This window comes from Hibiscus syriacus, unplaced genomic scaffold (genome assembly GCF_006381635.1).
Source record: "Hibiscus syriacus cultivar Baekdansim isolate YM2019G1 unplaced genomic scaffold, ASM638163v2 tig00010505_pilon, whole genome shotgun sequence".
Lineage (NCBI taxonomy): Eukaryota > Viridiplantae > Streptophyta > Magnoliopsida > Malvales > Malvaceae > Hibiscus > Hibiscus syriacus.
Genome location: NW_024062221.1, coordinates 42,691 through 59,669, shown reverse-complemented (window position 1 = coordinate 59,669; position 16,979 = coordinate 42,691). Strand labels below are relative to the sequence as shown.

General features: G+C 33.7%; 3 protein-coding genes across 3 annotated transcripts; 1 reads left to right on the top strand and 2 right to left on the bottom strand.

Annotated features, from left to right (window-relative positions):
- Positions 1-2,073: 2,073 nt before the first annotated feature.
- LOC120203910 (protein ANTI-SILENCING 1-like) lies at positions 2,074-7,437 on the bottom strand. Its single transcript, XM_039204055.1, has 12 exons — positions 7,237-7,437; positions 6,492-6,855; positions 5,785-5,953; positions 4,916-5,691; positions 4,551-4,577; positions 4,348-4,440; positions 4,089-4,167; positions 3,519-3,609; positions 2,875-2,974; positions 2,573-2,689; positions 2,413-2,492; positions 2,074-2,314 (listed from the first exon to the last, which is right to left on the bottom strand). Exons 2-11 carry the CDS (start codon positions 6,834-6,836, stop codon positions 2,442-2,444), a joined length of 1,848 nt encoding a protein of 615 aa, XP_039059986.1. The 5' UTR covers positions 6,837-6,855; positions 7,237-7,437; the 3' UTR covers positions 2,074-2,314; positions 2,413-2,441.
- Positions 7,438-8,702: 1,265 nt separating this feature from the next.
- LOC120203911 (BURP domain-containing protein 3-like) lies at positions 8,703-11,340 on the bottom strand. Its single transcript, XM_039204056.1, has 3 exons — positions 11,242-11,340; positions 10,151-10,256; positions 8,703-10,053 (listed from the first exon to the last, which is right to left on the bottom strand). Exons 1-3 carry the CDS (start codon positions 11,275-11,277, stop codon positions 8,864-8,866), a joined length of 1,332 nt encoding a protein of 443 aa, XP_039059987.1. The 5' UTR covers positions 11,278-11,340; the 3' UTR covers positions 8,703-8,863.
- Positions 11,341-13,577: 2,237 nt separating this feature from the next.
- Positions 13,578-14,772, top strand: LOC120203912 (60S ribosomal protein L37-3-like). The gene is made up of 4 exons (XM_039204057.1): positions 13,578-13,669; positions 13,769-13,904; positions 14,305-14,406; positions 14,509-14,772. The coding sequence occupies exons 1-4, from the start codon at positions 13,667-13,669 to the stop codon at positions 14,553-14,555; spliced, it is 288 nt and encodes a 95-aa protein (XP_039059988.1). The 5' UTR covers positions 13,578-13,666; the 3' UTR covers positions 14,556-14,772.
- Positions 14,773-16,979: the final 2,207 nt, after the last annotated feature.

The following is a 16,979-nucleotide window of genomic DNA, read 5'->3' as shown; positions in this document are numbered from 1 at the left end:
AATTTTGGACGTTATGGGGGTGTTAATTCTTCCCCACGCCTAACTGACTCCCGAACCTAATTTCTGATTTCGCAAACCAAAAACTGAATATTTTTTATAAAATAAATATTTTATTAAAATTACTTGTTTTAGGTGTTCTAAATTCGTACCCTAAATATGATTGGTAACGACTCCTAATTTTTTCATAAAAGTTTTTCAAAAAGAGTCAATAATCGATTTTCCACCCAAAAAATCGATTATCACATCTTGACGACTCTGTTGGATACTATTTGTTTTTAAAACAAAATACAGTCATACCGCGAGTCGATTACTTTATATTTTAGAAGTTGGAAAATTTAAGTTCGAATTTATTTAATTTACGATTCATTATGTTTGTTTTTAAATTTGAAAAAAAAATCTCTCTAGTTACTACTTTCATTTGTGTGAATATAAAATAGGATTGCTACGTATCATAGCTCCACACCCGAGCTTCATCATGTTTCACCTAAGTAAGGGGAAAAAGTCACACAACTGAGGAATATTGGTTTTCCCCATGTAGAGCTAATAAAATACCTCTGATAAGCATCTTTTATGTATGTTGAGATACCGATTTCTTTGACAAACATTTAATGGTGTGATCACTTGAATTGAATTCAATTTGCAAAGTTTGTAATGAGTCAGAATTGAAGTCTTTATTAATCTTAGTAGGTTATAAGGATAGTTAAGGAACCGCTTTTAGATTTGAATTTCATGCAAAGAATTTAGAAGCTCGCCCCTTTAGAGCCATGTGGATACCCTAAAATTTTTGTGTGTGTTGTATTTATGGTTTATTTAACAAATTAAAGTTAATATGTTTAATTTTTGCTTATTTATTTTCTTTTGATTATTACTTAAATTTTACTAGTTTCTTTTTGTTTTATTGTTTGTTTTGCATGTTTTTATCAATTTTACATAAACATGACATCTCATCAAAGGTATTGATCTATTAAATAGCTGATCACATTAGAAGGTTCCTAAAACGACAATGCCTTACGTTGGGTTAGATAGAATTTCAAAGATTCATTCATGGTTAGAGTGGAAACAACTACAAGTGAGGAGACAGTCCATCTGCAAAGGCGACGACCCAAATTCAAGAGGATTCAATGTTGAGGGAAGAAGCTAAAAGCCGCGAGTTTGTTCAACAAATTTTCGCTATGGAGAGGAAGCAAAAGCTCTAAAGATTTTCAAAATGCTAGAGTATGATGAGGAATGATGCATCGTCCAACTACTCACAGGAGTGAACAGTTAGAAGATAAAGCTAGATTTTATCTGTAATCTGATTTTCGTTTTCCCAGAGTATCAAGACATTATCAGTTCTTTAAGAATTATTCTAAGAACAGTTATTTTGGAATTAATATCTTTTGCATTTGCGTCCTACATCATGCATTTGCATTTGCGTCCTACATCATGCATTTGCATTAACATTGCATTTATTCAAGCATTTTGCATACATTCAACCATTTGAAGTTGAGATTAATTTGTGGAGGGTTCTATGACAAAGATCCTAAAAGTAAGTGAAAATCACTTTTATCGTGCCTCTAGAATGAAGAAGACCATAGAGGAAAAGTTAGTTGAGTTTGAGAAAAAAAAATCAGATTGCCTCTTTAAATCCTGCTTCATTTTAAAAAATTGAGACAATGTCCATTTTATTGAGATCGATAACGAAGCTTCCGCTTGTGTCTTGGGGTGGTCGATTTTAGTCTTGGTAAATCAACATCCTTTTATAAAATTTTGCATACATGGTGGATTTTAAATTAAATAAAATTTCGAACTAAAGGATTTCAATTTTATAATATAAGGTAATCGACTAGTTACCAATTTTGGGCGTTATGTGGGTGTTAATCCTTCTCACGCGTAACCGACTCCTGAACCTAATTTCTGATTTCACATACCAAAACTGGGTATTTTTTATAAAATAAAATATTTTATTAAAATTACCCATTTTAGGTGTTCCAAATTCTCAACTTAGAAATGATTGGTGGCGATCCCCAAATTTTTCATAAACGTTTTCCAAAAACGTCAATAATCGGTTTTCCACCCAAAAGCCGGTTATCACACAAGTATAAAAGATTGACATAACAAACTTGAGAAACAAAACCAGTATCATAAGAGGTTTCTAGACACACTGTATAAATTTTTCAACTGAAGGAAATAAGGCCTGTAGACTAACTAAAACAAGAAAAAAAGGCAAAACATAGGGAAATGCAGCAGTTGTAGAGACCATACCTTCATATCAGAAACTCCACATTGGTTGTTTGCTTCACAAGATGGCTTCCTTTTAATTCAAAGGAATATACTAAACAGAAAATTAGAACTTTAGCTGCCATACCATTTATAAACAACGCATATTATGCTTAAAACAAAGCAGGGTAGTAGCTTGTAGGTTGTACTTACCAAAATTAGGGGAAGATAATTATCAGTGCTCATTTGGTCTTAAAGTTGGCCTTCACTCTTTTTATCTCTTTCCGTTGTTGCTGAAAATAAAAATTAAATGGTTAACACAAAAGCAACAAAAGGTAGAAATGCATAAAAAGGCTTGACAGAAATTTGAAACCTCGTATAACTTTTTCCAGAACCGATTGGATGTTTCTGTCATTAAGCACCATTCCATGGCCATATCATATTCAAGTGTGTTGGGCTGGGAACAATGTGAAGTAGATACTGCTTCTTTCTGTGGAGGGGGGGGGGGACAGAATACCCGACAACAAATTAACAGAAACAGAAAGGAAAAAGGAAAGCACAAAATAAAAACAGATTTACTGCATTCATGTGGCAGAGGGCGTGATTAAACCAAGCATGCTAACACCAAACAGATACCTACAAACCGAGAGACAAAGAAAGAGGAGAAATAGGTACCATCTCCCGTAGGTATTTGAGTTTATCAACAATGAGATGGCCTGCAAACATTGACTGCTTCCTTAAGAAGCAGGGATTTGGGATGCTGGCAACAAGTGGCCTACACGACAAGGAATAGAAGAAAATAAATAATATCCTCGCAGCTCTTAAGGCCAGTTCTACATGTTGCAAATTAATCTAAAGGTTACGAATAAGACAGAAATTCACAATAATCAGACCAGCATAGAGCCATAGATAAACAATGTGGCGCAAACGGAAAAAGACATGATAAAACAAGGGATAAAAGAATCTAATGAGGTCACGACACTACAGAAAATGCGATCATATGATCAGAAAACCTAAATCTATATGTTTTAGTAAGACAAAAACGAAAGCCAATCACAAACACATAGTTCATCAGAAAACAAGATAAAAATGAAAATGTGCAGGCTGTGAAGTAATACTTTCCAAACCCATCATCCGAGGGGTAAAGGGCATGCTAGTACATGATGCAGCATATCATAACCAAGTCCTGTCCTGTGCTACCAAATCACAGCAAAACTTGACAGTGGAGGTGGAACCCACTGGTTTAAGAAGCATGATACCAATTACGGACTATGATAATATATGTACAGAACCACATATCGAACATGATTGCACCGTACCTCTGATTCGGTAGCCACAAGCATCTCTTATCCAATTCTGTAACTAACCCCTCTGCTACTTCCCTTGTATTGAATATAGCAAAAGCTTGACCTACAACATGAACAAACAAATTTCCTTAAATGCTCAATTTACCCACTACAAACTATATTTGAGGTAACCTAAAAAGGCTGTGCTTTTACTTTTGCATTATAAATAGGTATATCAATAAACTATGTTAGGAAGCATAAGAAAGGATATAGAACATGAAGATGATATTATACACACACAATATGACATCAAAGATCACTTGAGGCAAACACCAATAGAATTAGCAAAACATTAGGCCAGCCTTTCTTGTATACCTTTTCTGATATATCCTGTTTGATATCTCAATATTGATGAGATATCGTTTCCTAATGAGAATAATAGCAGAGTTCTGTATAAGGACCTCTAGCTATTCAAAGTAACAAGAATATTTCCTACTATTTTGGCAACTTTTTGTTTCATATTCAGATAATCCACATTTTTTTTTAGTTCCACTGGGAGGAAAACTGTTTCTCATGAAAGTTCCATATAGAATATATTCATACCAGAATGAGGGCTAGAATATGCAGTGTGCTGCACCACCTTTGCTCTGCATGTTTTCTTGAAGGCAGTCCAAACTATATCCTGAAAGAATAATACATATTCTTTGTAACAAAGAAAGAAGGTACAAAGCAGAAAGGTAGAGAGAAAAAGATAACAGAAACTATTCATGGAAATACAAAATGCTGCAAACACAACATGAATTTTTATTTATAATTGATATTACCTGTTCTATCAAAAAATAATAATAATAATTGATATTACCTGCACATCCGCTGAAGAGTAAGTTGGATCCAAATTTTGAAACAGAACAAGTTTTCCATGCTCATGTGCATCCTGCATTCTTTCTTCCCAAGGCTGAAACAATGTATGAGGCAGTTCAAAGATCAGCTTAAAGTTGTATACTAATTTTATGAAAGGATAACAACATTCTGCAATCGCTTTAGCAGTGGCTGAAGAGTCCTTACAATTTCCCCAAACCAATTGCTCCTATCCTGTCAGCATGAATAAACAATAACATGTAAGAAGTAAATCTTCGCAAGAAATTTCCACATCAGAGAGTGAAACACAGAGATAACAGAAAAGTAAAACCAAAATAGGTGGAGAAGCAGAAACAGGCAAGCATGATATTGTATGGGATACAACGAGTAAAGGCAGGAACCAGGTAGGAGAAACAAGCATATGAGACCACACTATTCTTTGATTAAACGTTAAATAAATTGAAATTTGAGGTGATTTTATTTATTCATGTCCCTCCAACATAATATCTTTAAAATGAAAATGACCAGGGAGGGAAAAAAAAGGAAGAAGACATCCCAAAAATACCACTTACAGAATCAGGCATACAGATAACTTCTACAGCTTTGTCACCAGTTCTTTTACCATCATTTGGAGACATTCCAGGAGTTTTGCAGTTAGTAGGTTTTGTGAGTTTATCATCAATTTTCAGCTTATCGGAAGACTTTTTGGTTGTCCAACGAGGATCTGTAGGATGTCTTGAGTTTTCATCATCATTGGAGACTTTCACAGAACTATTAAGCTTTGCTTTCTTATGTGGTCTCTCATCCAACTCACTTGCATCCTTCATGTATTTTAATTTTTCATCAACTTTGACTTGATTGATATGATCTATTTTCTCAATAGAAGAGTTTTGCGGTTTAACCGATGACACTTCTGAGTCTGCATTTTCTTTAACGTCACGTCTAAAACCTGTCTTATCACCAGAAGTATTTTCCTGTCTGTCATTTGCTTTGGCCAATTCGCATGACTCTGTAACTACACCGGAAACAAGCTTCTCTCTCTGGGAGATATTATGTTTAACTGATGGAACTTTTACATCTGAATTCTCTTCAACTTTAAAACTTGAAGCAGATTTGTAGTTAAAGCCATTCTCTTGTCTATCATTGGGAGCAAGCTTCTCTGCAACCACAGGTTTCTGTTCCTCTTGTCTATCATCTTCAGGAATTTGGTTCTCAGATGAGTTTAGCTTAGACAAAATCACTCTTCCATTTATTTCCATAGCATTTTCACTAGCATTTTTATCATCCGCGCTAAAGTTATGGACAGAAGAAGGCTCTAGAAAACCAGGTCGGTTAAAAATAAATTTAACTGAAACAATTAGGAATTTCAACAATTAATACAACCAGCGTCAAACTCAAAACCAAAATGAAAGAGAGCAATAGATGACTGGAAAATAAATACCTTCAGTTCCAGCAATTTTTTCATCTATCCTATCCATGATAGTTCTCAGTCCAACATCAAAAGTACGGTAAAATACAAAGTCAGCCATTTTGATATCTCTGTCAGAAGGTTGTGGATTTCTGCTATCCTTTGAAATGCAAACTACATTGCACCTTCCATTAATTGATTCCTGAATTAAATGTAAACAAAATTAGCAATTAAGTAGATAAATGTAAGTTTAACACTTTCAAAAGCTCAAGAGCAAAAACGGACAAACAATTCGATTCAAAACTTCAATATCCTTAATACTAAATTGAATTGGACATAAATTACCATATTCAAGGATTATAAGAATTTTAGACCAAAACCATTCCACTTTGTAGCCCACCACGTGTCAAAAGTACAGAAGAGATAAGAACTCTCGGATAAGTTCCAGTCGAACTGTTATCTAACCCACTTCATGCAAGCAATTCTCAAATGGCCTAACAGCTAAACGAAAAAGGGAAATTAACACTTGACTAATTAGATTAACAGAGAATCCCTCAAATTATCATGCTGGAAAGTATTTCCTCAAATAAAAATCAAATGAAAAAATAATACACAGCCACTACTAAAAATCACAAAATCATACTGTGAATTACAAGTCAGGGAAGACAGAGAAAATATGACAGTATCTTTCTAGAAAATGAAATATTAGAGTAATGAAATTATTATAAAATCACAATTACCAGTGGATTGATGTTGGCAAGGCCTTCTCCTTCACCAGTCGCTAAAAATATTTCTTTCGGATGTGCCAATTCATCTACAATATAATTTGAAATCTCCCAAGGTTGGAAAAACCATAAAACCTTCACTTTCTTCGATTTATCAGCAGTCTCCCATATTTTTATAAGTTTTCCAAGATAAGGGAATGATTCGCCTTCCTTATAAAGATAAATATTGTCATAAAGAGTATAATCAACACCATCATAAGTAAATGATTCATAAAACTGAACATCTCTCTTTTTCCCACCAATCCTCCTTTTTTTACCCCACTTGAATTCATTGTACTCTGTTCCACCGACTTCCGCCATACTCGCACAGCAGCCTCCACTTAACATGAAAAAAAACAAAACTAGAAAAATTAGGAAGATGACGGAAACATTCAACACGCAAATAGAGCATTCTAATTCTGTAGTACACTTTTGTTAAAATATAACAACGAGCAGTACCAATGATGATTTTTCCCCAAGATTATTAACTAGAAAGAACAAACGAGGAGAATTGAATACCGATGAGATTTGAATAAAAAAAAGAGTTATGAACGACCGCCAAGTAAACAATTTTTACTATTAAGATACTTTCCGGGACCTACGATCCGGAGAAAACAAAAAGCATCGAATAACCCTGAAACTGATTCTTGTAAACCAATGCCGTGAGTAATAGCTACTAAACCCTGCAACAAATATAAAGATTGCCGGGAAATTCTCTTACCTGTTCAGAAGAGGCCGAGGGTGAAGACTGTTGCCTGTACAAATTTTATCCTATTTTTAAAAAACCCTAATCTTTTAATTTCCCTACTTTGCATCGCTTGAATTAAGTCCTACATTAAGCTTCCTCTTCTTGTAATCTGATTTATATATGTTCTTCTGACGTGTTTCTCCTTGGGTTCTCTTCGGCGTCTTTCCCCTTCCTTTTTACCACCGTATAGGATATAGGAAGGAGTATGAGAGAGAGACTACCTTATATAATCAAATATTTAATTTTTTTAATAAAATAAAGAAGAGTTTATTGAACTATGTTTAAATAATTATTTTAATTATTAAAAGGTTTAATTATAAAATTAGTGTTCAAATTATAACGTTTTTCACGAATAGGTTTCAAACTATTTTTTAAATGATCATGGCGTCTAAGGTTATAAACATTACCACTTTAGATGTCTGGGATGTAAAGATAGTTAGATAATTACATTAATATACGCGTGTCATACTTAAGTAATTTTAAAATAAATTTAAAAATAAAAGTATTATATTTATAAAAACCTTATTTTTAAAAAAAAGTTACTAAAAAGTCCTAAAATCCCCCAAATTCTAAAATTAATCCTAACCCTAACTCGACCTCCGCTTCTAACCACAACCGTCACCTCAGACACATTCATTTCCATCTTCGTAGTAAGAAAACGCTATGGAGTCGCGATGGTATTTGTTTCATCACGTTCATCGCCATTTCGTCGAGGTAGATTTTGATGCGATTTTGGGGATCTTCGGATGTTGTTCTGGCAATTGTTCGTCGAGTAACTGGTCTTCGGTGGAGGTATGACCATGTGGAAGTCCAATCGACAACAACAACAACAGTGGCGGGCATGGGTATAGGGATTAGATTTAGGATTTTCAAAGTTTAGGTGAGGTTTTTATAATTTTTAAAAACTTCAGGTTTTTTTAATATATTTTCAAGTTTTTTAAATAATTTTTTTAAAATTACCTGAAGACGACGCACGCCACTTAGTGGAAGAAATTAACTTCTCTTATAGTCCGAACACCTAAAATAATAACATTTGTATCGTTATGTACCGAAGTCATTCAAAAATAGTATAAACATCTATTCGTGAAAACGATATACTTTGAACACTTATTTTAGAATTAAGTCTTATTAAAATTTAAAAAATAATTATTAAATTTATCTCACTACTATAAGATTTAATCATCTTTTTGTAATAGGATATATATCATCACCATTTATAAATGGTAAAATTTTTGTTTTTCTTTCTGACGTATTAATATCACCCACTTCATCAAAACGTGACACGTGCAGGTTCTCAAAGCCGGCCCTTGTGTTCCGTATTTGGAACATACTCATCTCTGAAAAGCAAATGATGTTGGTTTTACTATACCAAGTTAAAATCCATGAAGATCCACGGCATGACCTATCCGTTAAAGAAAATTCTCAGATCTACCAAAACAAACAAAAAAACATGATGTTCTAATAGATTCATCACCAAACCATTATGATACAATAAGTAATATCATTTTATCCATAACTAAGAACATGATCCATGGATACCTTCTGCATAACTAAACTCGATGGCTTTGAGGTATAATTATTATAGAACAAACTGGATATTTTACTTTGGGACCCAAACAATGTGATCCTGAGGAAGGAAATGGCAGATGGGAACGGTTCCCGGCTCAACCTTAAGGACTTGAAAAGCCAAATGCTTTGGGTTCCATGCCGATGTATCCGTGTGGCAGACTGCCACTGCTTTGGCTTTTGTACCGTCTGCACCGTCCAAATGAACCGTGTAAGCCCTTGTTGTTTCCGATTTATGGCAGTAGAACACGGCGTATGCGTAGTTCTGCTTGTGGCATACTACGACTTTTTCGCCGGAAATTCTATCTACTCCGGCGGATATTGTGTATTTCTGCTTTGGGGTTTGTTTTTCCACCTCTGTTGAGACTGCCTGGTCGATTTTCCCGAGCTTGGAAGTGGTGAAGTCGATCATGGACTCGAGTGAGGTTGCGCAGTATTTTTCTTCTCCTTGAATCGATGGCTGTTCGCACTCCTTGATCGTGTTCTTCATCGTCTCTGCCTTTTCCGATCCGGGTTTTACTGAGAATTTGGAGAAGATCTCCGGTAACTTGTCTGATGAAAACGGTATCGTTTGGGAGATTTGGTGAGGTAAGAAGGTTGATTTCTGTGTGTTTTGGTTGAAATGCAGGGTCATCGTTGCACCGGGGTGCATGTCTTTTTCCAAAAAGAAAAGTGCCACGTTCGGGTCGTCGTGGATTTGAGTCTCGGTGGCTGCATAATTGTAAATAAACGGTGAAACGTTAACGTGTACTGGCGGCTTTCCTTTGTGCCCGGTGTTTACCGATACTCCTCCGCCTTTGCCGCCGACGCTCACGTGAGTGCCGCCGCCTGGTTTTCCTTTCCCGGTGTTCACCCCAACTCCGCCCTTTCCGACGCTCACATGAGTGCCGCCCCCTGGCTTTCCTTTCCCGGTGTTCACGCCAACTCCGCCCTTACCGACGCTCACGTGAGTACCACCCCCTGGTTTTCCTTTCCCGGTGCTCACTCCAACTCCGCCCTTTCCGACGTTCACGTGAGTGCCTCCCCCTTTCCCGGTGTTCACCCCAACTCCGCCCTTTCCGACGTTCACGTGAGTGCCACCACCTGGTTTTCCTTTCCCGGTGTTCACATGTACTCCACCGTTTCCAACGTTCACGGCGGTACCCCCAGGCTTCCCTTTCCCTGTATTGACGTTTACACCGCCACCACCTACATTCACAGATGTACTTTTCTCCCTCAATAATTCTGCAAATACACCAAAATGATCACTTAACATATTTACTCATCCATGCCGAGTAAAATGATTTGAAGAAAAATAATCCTCATGGCATTGAACACTCACCAGGATGTAGAATTTCTTGAACAACCTTCGGCATCGGAGTATCCGGCAGCTTATTGTTCCAATATTGCTCAGGTGAGCGAGCTGCATGGCTTGCCACCGCAGCAAGCTGCAAAACACAGACAACAAAAAAGAAAATTTCAATTAAAATAAGAAAGGGTAAACTACATATTTAGTACCTAATATATCAGTTTTAGTACTTAAACTTTCAATTTTTTTAAAAGCATACCTAACATTTAGTTTTTATTTCATTTTAGCACCCGTCATTAAAATCTTATAGCGTTTAGTACTTAAATTATCAGTTTTTGTTTGTTTTAGTATCTAAATTTTCAATTTTTTCAAAATTTAACATTAAGTTTTTAACGGGTACTAAACAAAAACTAAATTTTAGGTGTGATTTAAAAAAAATAAAAATTTAGGTACTAAAACGAACCAAAAATAATAATTTATTTATTAAACATGTAATTTACCCAAATAAAAAACACACAACAACAAGCCATCATGGACAGCCACATGTTTTATATTAGGTAACTATCTAAAAGTTTATAATCTAAAAGTTTATATTAGGTAACTTATAAACTTTTAGGAGTACAAAAACATATTATATATATAAAATATAGGATGAATTATTCGTTTAGTACCTAGATTATTAGTTTATGTCTGTTTTAGTACCTAAGCTCTAATTTTTTTTCAAAACTAGACCTAAAGTTCTTTTTTGTTTCATTTTAGTACCCTACAGTTAAAAACTTTAGTGTTTGTTTTATTTTAGTACCCATTCAAAATTTAACTTTAACTTTTGAAAAATTTTAGGTTTAGTTACTGAAACGGATCAAAACTGATAGTTTATGTACTAATCGCGTTAATTTTTTAACGACAAATGCTAAAACGAAATAAAAACTAAATATTAGATATTATTTTAAAAAATTAAGTACTAAAACAGACCAAAACTGATAGTTTAAATACTAAATGCGTAGTTTATCTTAAGTTTTAAAAAAATATATAAAAATTCGAACTTTATAGTGAAGTGATACCCCGACGTGGGCAACTCCCTCGATCTATTCTTACAAGCAATCACCTGAAATCGGAAAACTTACCGCTAGGAATGCAAGAACCGGCGAGAGAAGCTTCATCGAGCAAAATAATTCTAAAGAAAGAAAGTTAGTGTTGCATGGGAATGGAAAGTAGGGCAAGACTGCTCCACATTTATAATGATAAATGAACTTCGGACAAAGTAACTCTCCCAACTGCTTTTCTCAACTGCCACTGGTTATTACATAAATGCAGGATGTGTCATGCCGGCTTAGGTGGATGTAGCCAGTGGTTGTGCGTGTATTCAAACTCGGTTTGCCAACATTATTGATTGGAACATTGGTTATGGACCTCACTAGCAGCAACAACTTCGATAATATCCTGTTTTAATTCCCGCGGAATTTTATGAGATTGATTGAACTAATAACAACTACCCTATTTATGAAGGTATAGTATATGTGTTCTTATCGTATGATAATGTAAGGATGGACCGACTCAGTGCTGGGATAATTATATTGTTGAAAATTTTACATTTCAGTTTAAATATTTTTATTAATAAATTTATAATTTATATATCAATTTTAGAACTATTATTTAAGTGCCAAATCAGGGGGGAAATATTTAATTTAAATCATAAATGTATATTTAATTCGAAATATGGAGTATAATATAATGCTTCCTTTTATAAATCTGTCCCACAAACAAATGAAAAACCGCGCACCGCCCTTGCTTAAACCATTGACTTGTTTACATCGGAGTTAGAAGTTAGAGGTTAGAGTTAAAGGCTAGATTCTAGAAGCCAGTTTTCGGCAGTATGTTATTTTTTTTATAGTAAATTATGTATTTAATATTTAAATATTTAATTTTTATTTTATTTTAATACACCTCGTTAAAAGCTTCAGTTTTTTTTATTCATTTAATACTATTGCTCAAAATTTAACGTTAAGTTTTGAAAAAATTAAACGTTTAGATACTAAAACGGGCCAAAACTGATAGTTTAAGTATAAACGTGTTAAGTTTTTAACGAAGCTGAAATGAAACCTAAATGTTATGTATGATTTTGAAAAAATTAAAAGTTTAGATACTAAAACAAATCAAAATTAATAGTTTATGTGCTAAATACGAAATTTACCCTATATTTTTTTAAGCCTAGGCCGAGCTATAGTCTAGAATTAGATTATAAATAAGAAATATATTGGAGGTAAATAGTGAAATTAGAAAATTTAAATTATAATATTAATATTTTTAAAGTGATGTTTATTTTATTTTAAATAGTTTTATATAAAATTTGATAAATATTCTAAATAGTTTTAAATTGATGTTTATTTTATTTTAAATAATTTTATATAAAATTGATAAAATTGAAGAATTTTTTTTTAAAACTCATCACATTTTTTTTTATAATTCAGATTTTATTACCTAATGTCAAAATAGATACAACCAATCAACCAATCAAGAGAAACAGTCAAAAAGGAAACAACCTATACAAAAGAGATTGGTTAGAAAATATCCCAAGCATTACAAAGCTTTAGATTAGTTATATCAAGTCTATTTATGTTAGTTCCCCTAAGTCTAATTCCAACGACATCTTTGACATCTTTGAGCAAACATTAAACCGTTCTATGACATCCTAGGAAGACTCTCTAATTTATTTCCTGCCATAGAAAGTAGATGCAAGCAGTCTAAGAAATTTTCAAAATGGTGGTAAGGAGAGACTTCCCTTTCCATGAAGAAGAAGCCCTTGAAACCATACCATCCCATGACATGATCGATGGCTTCATCCTATTAAGGTTCAAAACAAATTTCCAGAGGTCTGCTGCCATAGGACAATGCAAGAAAAGATGGTCCATTGTTTCTTGGTTAAAATTGCAGTTTACACATTGAACTTCTGAGCAAATTCCCATTTTAATAAGCCGATCTCTAGTAGGCAGCCTGTTGACAAGAGTCATCCAAGCTATTAAACTATACTTAGGAATATGCAATGGAAACCAAATTAATTTATGCCAATTGACCTTATGCCCTTTGATTCGAATCATGTCCTAAATTTCCTTCAATTGCATAGGAACAGTTGAGGTAATGGGAGATGCTTCAGATCGCAATTTCAGAATCCGTTTAATAGTCCAGCTAACGTTTGCACCAACTTAACAAGTTTAAATGAAAAAATATAATTTGTTAAACTTATCACGTGGACATAACGAGCTTATCCTATACTGTAATATTTACCGTAAATTTCAAATTAAAATCCGAATTGATTTAATAAACTAACTTTTTTTATCCGCTCGATTTATTGGGTCAATTTTGCCTTAGAATTAGTGGTGTTTTTTTTTTATGTAAATGGGCCAAAAAAAGGCCATTAGAATTGTCTCGCCCTCTCTCATTGGTTGGCAAAAATGAGCCAAACCCTAATCTATTTCGTCACAATATAAATACCTCAACTGAATTACGTACAGAATTTTTCTTGAGTTTTCGCGGCACGAAGAACCGAAGAAAATGGTATTTATCATTACTATCATTTGGATTCACTCTCCATGTTCGTACCATTAATTGATAATTTTAAATTGAATGTAAAGCTTTTTTCCTCTTTCTTGATAGGGAAAAGGAACCGGAAGCTTTGGAAAGAGAAGGAACAAGACTCACACGCTATGCGTTCGATGTGGACGACGGAGCTTTCATCTCCAGAAGAGCCGTTGCGGTGCCTGCGCCTACCCTGCCAGCCGCATCCGAAAGTGTAAGATCTTTCTTTTTGCTTTTGATTTTGCAAATCCACGTGTTTTAGTAAATTTAGCTTAGTAGTTTACTTAGCCGAACTTAGATTTGGCTAGCAAATGAAAAATTTCATGATAATCGATGACTAGTTAGATGTGTTTTACCTGATTTAGATTTAGGATATCGTAATCCACTTTCTATTATCTTCGATTCCTTCGATCTTTCATGTGCTGATTATAGTGTAGTTTTTGGGGTAAGAATCTGTATACGAAGCAATGTTCAAGTATCATTGCTTGATTGAAAGATTGAAGCCTGGATTTATTGTCCCTGTTTTTTAAATCATTCTGTCTAGTGAGTTCTGAACAATTGCTTTTTACTGGTAATATATGCTCGTTTGATTAGTTTGTTTGGATTTGCTTTAGATAACTGGAGTGTGAAGGCTATTAGAAGAAAGACTACTGGAACCGGTCGAATGAGGTACCTCCGACATGTTCCTCGAAGGTTCAAGACTGGGTTTAGAGAAGGTATCTCTCTCGATTCCGTATACGATCATCGTCGGATGAAATGAAAGCATGTTTGATCAATAGTATATAGTGATGCGATGTTCTTGAATTGTTGTCCGTCAGGTACTCAAGCAACTCCAAGGAAGAAGGCAGCTGCAGCTGCTACATAAGTTGATCGTGGTGTTTTGTTTTGTTGCCAGGGAACCCCGATTCGACAAACGGTAACTTCTGGGTTTCTCTCAACGATGTGGTACTTTTTATTTCCAAAACAATGTCTACAAGCAGTAAGTTTTGTTTTATTATGAATCTGTGCATTATTCAGAACAATTTTATCTCCATCTCTGTGTTATAATATATGCAGACCGATAGATGATCTTGCATCACTCAACATTGTGGTACCATTCAATAGCAAGCATATTGTCCCACATTTTAAATTCCTTTAAAGACTCAATCATATGATTCGACTATGATTTAACTTGCACTCTGTGTATGATCATAGAAATTCTTAAGAACCCTACTGTAGGAGTGTTCAATTGGTTAATTTGCTGTGAATCCATGTTAGTATGAGTGTTCATTCTGTTAATTTGGTTAACCGATTGAACCAAATTACCCAAAAATTCATTAATCGAAATAATTAACTGAACCAAAATAAAAAAATTAAGCGAACTGAACTAATTTTAGTTAATTGGTTGGTTAATCAAATTAGTTAAAATTTATAAATAATATATATTCAATATTTAATATTTTTAATTTAGTCGCTTACTTCGGTTTAATTGGTCAGTTGATTTTAAATCGTATTTACCAATAATTGAAGTTTGAAAAAATCATTAATTTGGTTTTAATCGAATTATGAACACCTCTATATGCATGCTAGAAGAGTATCAACAAGAGCCCCTGAGATACGTGCAATGTGTTTGTCGCTTTGGCATGCACAAGAAGATCTAGACAGGGCAGATCAAGCCTGGCATGCTAAACGCAAATGAATTATTATTATTATTATTTGAGAAAAAACGTGAATAAATCATAAAAGGTGAAAAACGAGGATAAAATGAACACGTCACTTGGAAAGCGATTAGGGAAATTACAATTAAAAAAATTTATGATATTGTTATTTTTAGAAGTTATAATTTGAGCACTAGTAACGGTAATAGAGTGATTAAGAGTTTATTTTTAAATGATTTAGAGTATTTAGAATAAATATTACTTTGTAATTACCTTAGTTTAATAGAACAAATTTAATTACTTTATTGTTAGAATTCAATTTTATATGTATTTATATTTATAAAGAATAAATATTATAAAGTCGGATTGAATTATTAGATAATTATATATTTAATGGCTCATACAACATTAATCGTTTGTAGGTGTATTCTATATATAAATATAACAATAGTTGTGTTTAATAATATTAATTGTTTGAATCCTATTGGTTAATTAAATATATACATTTTAATTTGCATTGATGAAATGATAACATGAAGAGACGTTATATTAAATTAAAGATATGTGATATTAACACAAAGAAATAAAATATTAACATGAAGAGATGCAATGATTTATTTGATGTACTTTTAATATATAAGAAAAAATATTAGTTGACCCTTATTCCCATATGTAATGGGATAAGGAGGAAGTAGGATAGTAGGTTGTGTCCCTAACGTCAGGTTTAGAGCAGCTTCCGTAGGAGACCTCCAAATTATAAAATGCCCTCCGTGAGACTCGATCCCACGACCCCAATATTAAGAGCCTTATGCTCTACCAAATGAGCTGGATGATCATTTCTACTTTTAATATATAAGAAGTTTTCTTAATAAGTTTTCTGATAAGAGATAATTTGAATTTGTTCAATTATAGGGTTTGTTTTATCTCTATGATAAAAGAAATTATTATTTTTCTAGGGATAGATATAAGTCGAGTCGGGTCGGGTCGGGTTTTTGTTCTACCTGACCCGACCTGAAATTTTAAATCCTCCTCCCGATCTGAATCTGACCCGAAAATTATACCCCTTCCTCCAGATATGAATTTTTGAGATCAAATCTGAATTCGACCCGAAATAATAGGGATTTAATTGAAAGAAAATAATATATAGAGTGACATTATTGTAATTATCTCTAAATATATAAAATAAAATTATAAATTTTTTCAGATCAGATTTTTTTACCCTAAAACTGAACCCAAATAAAAAAATCATACCCAATTAGATCAACTCGGGTCGAAACCCATCGGATAAGGGTCTGATGCCCATCCCAAATTATTTTTAAAGATCCGAATTCGAGTGCCATAGATGTCGTGAGTGTGAACGCTTAATATCAAAATATTAAAATTGAGAGTTATATTTAAATAAATATTATCTTGTATTTATCTCAATTTTTTTAAAAAACAGTAATCATATATTAGAAGGAAACGAAATAAAGGTTGTTGGACAATTATATTTGAAAAATAAAACAAAATAAGGATGGTTAGACAGTGACTTTTTTAATTGTGTTAGTACAAATTTTGTGTGTGGGGGAATATAGCAACTGAACATAATATTAAAAAGTTATTACCGTATCGTGGTGTAATGGCAAAGACACATTGACAATAGGCCTGTTTGT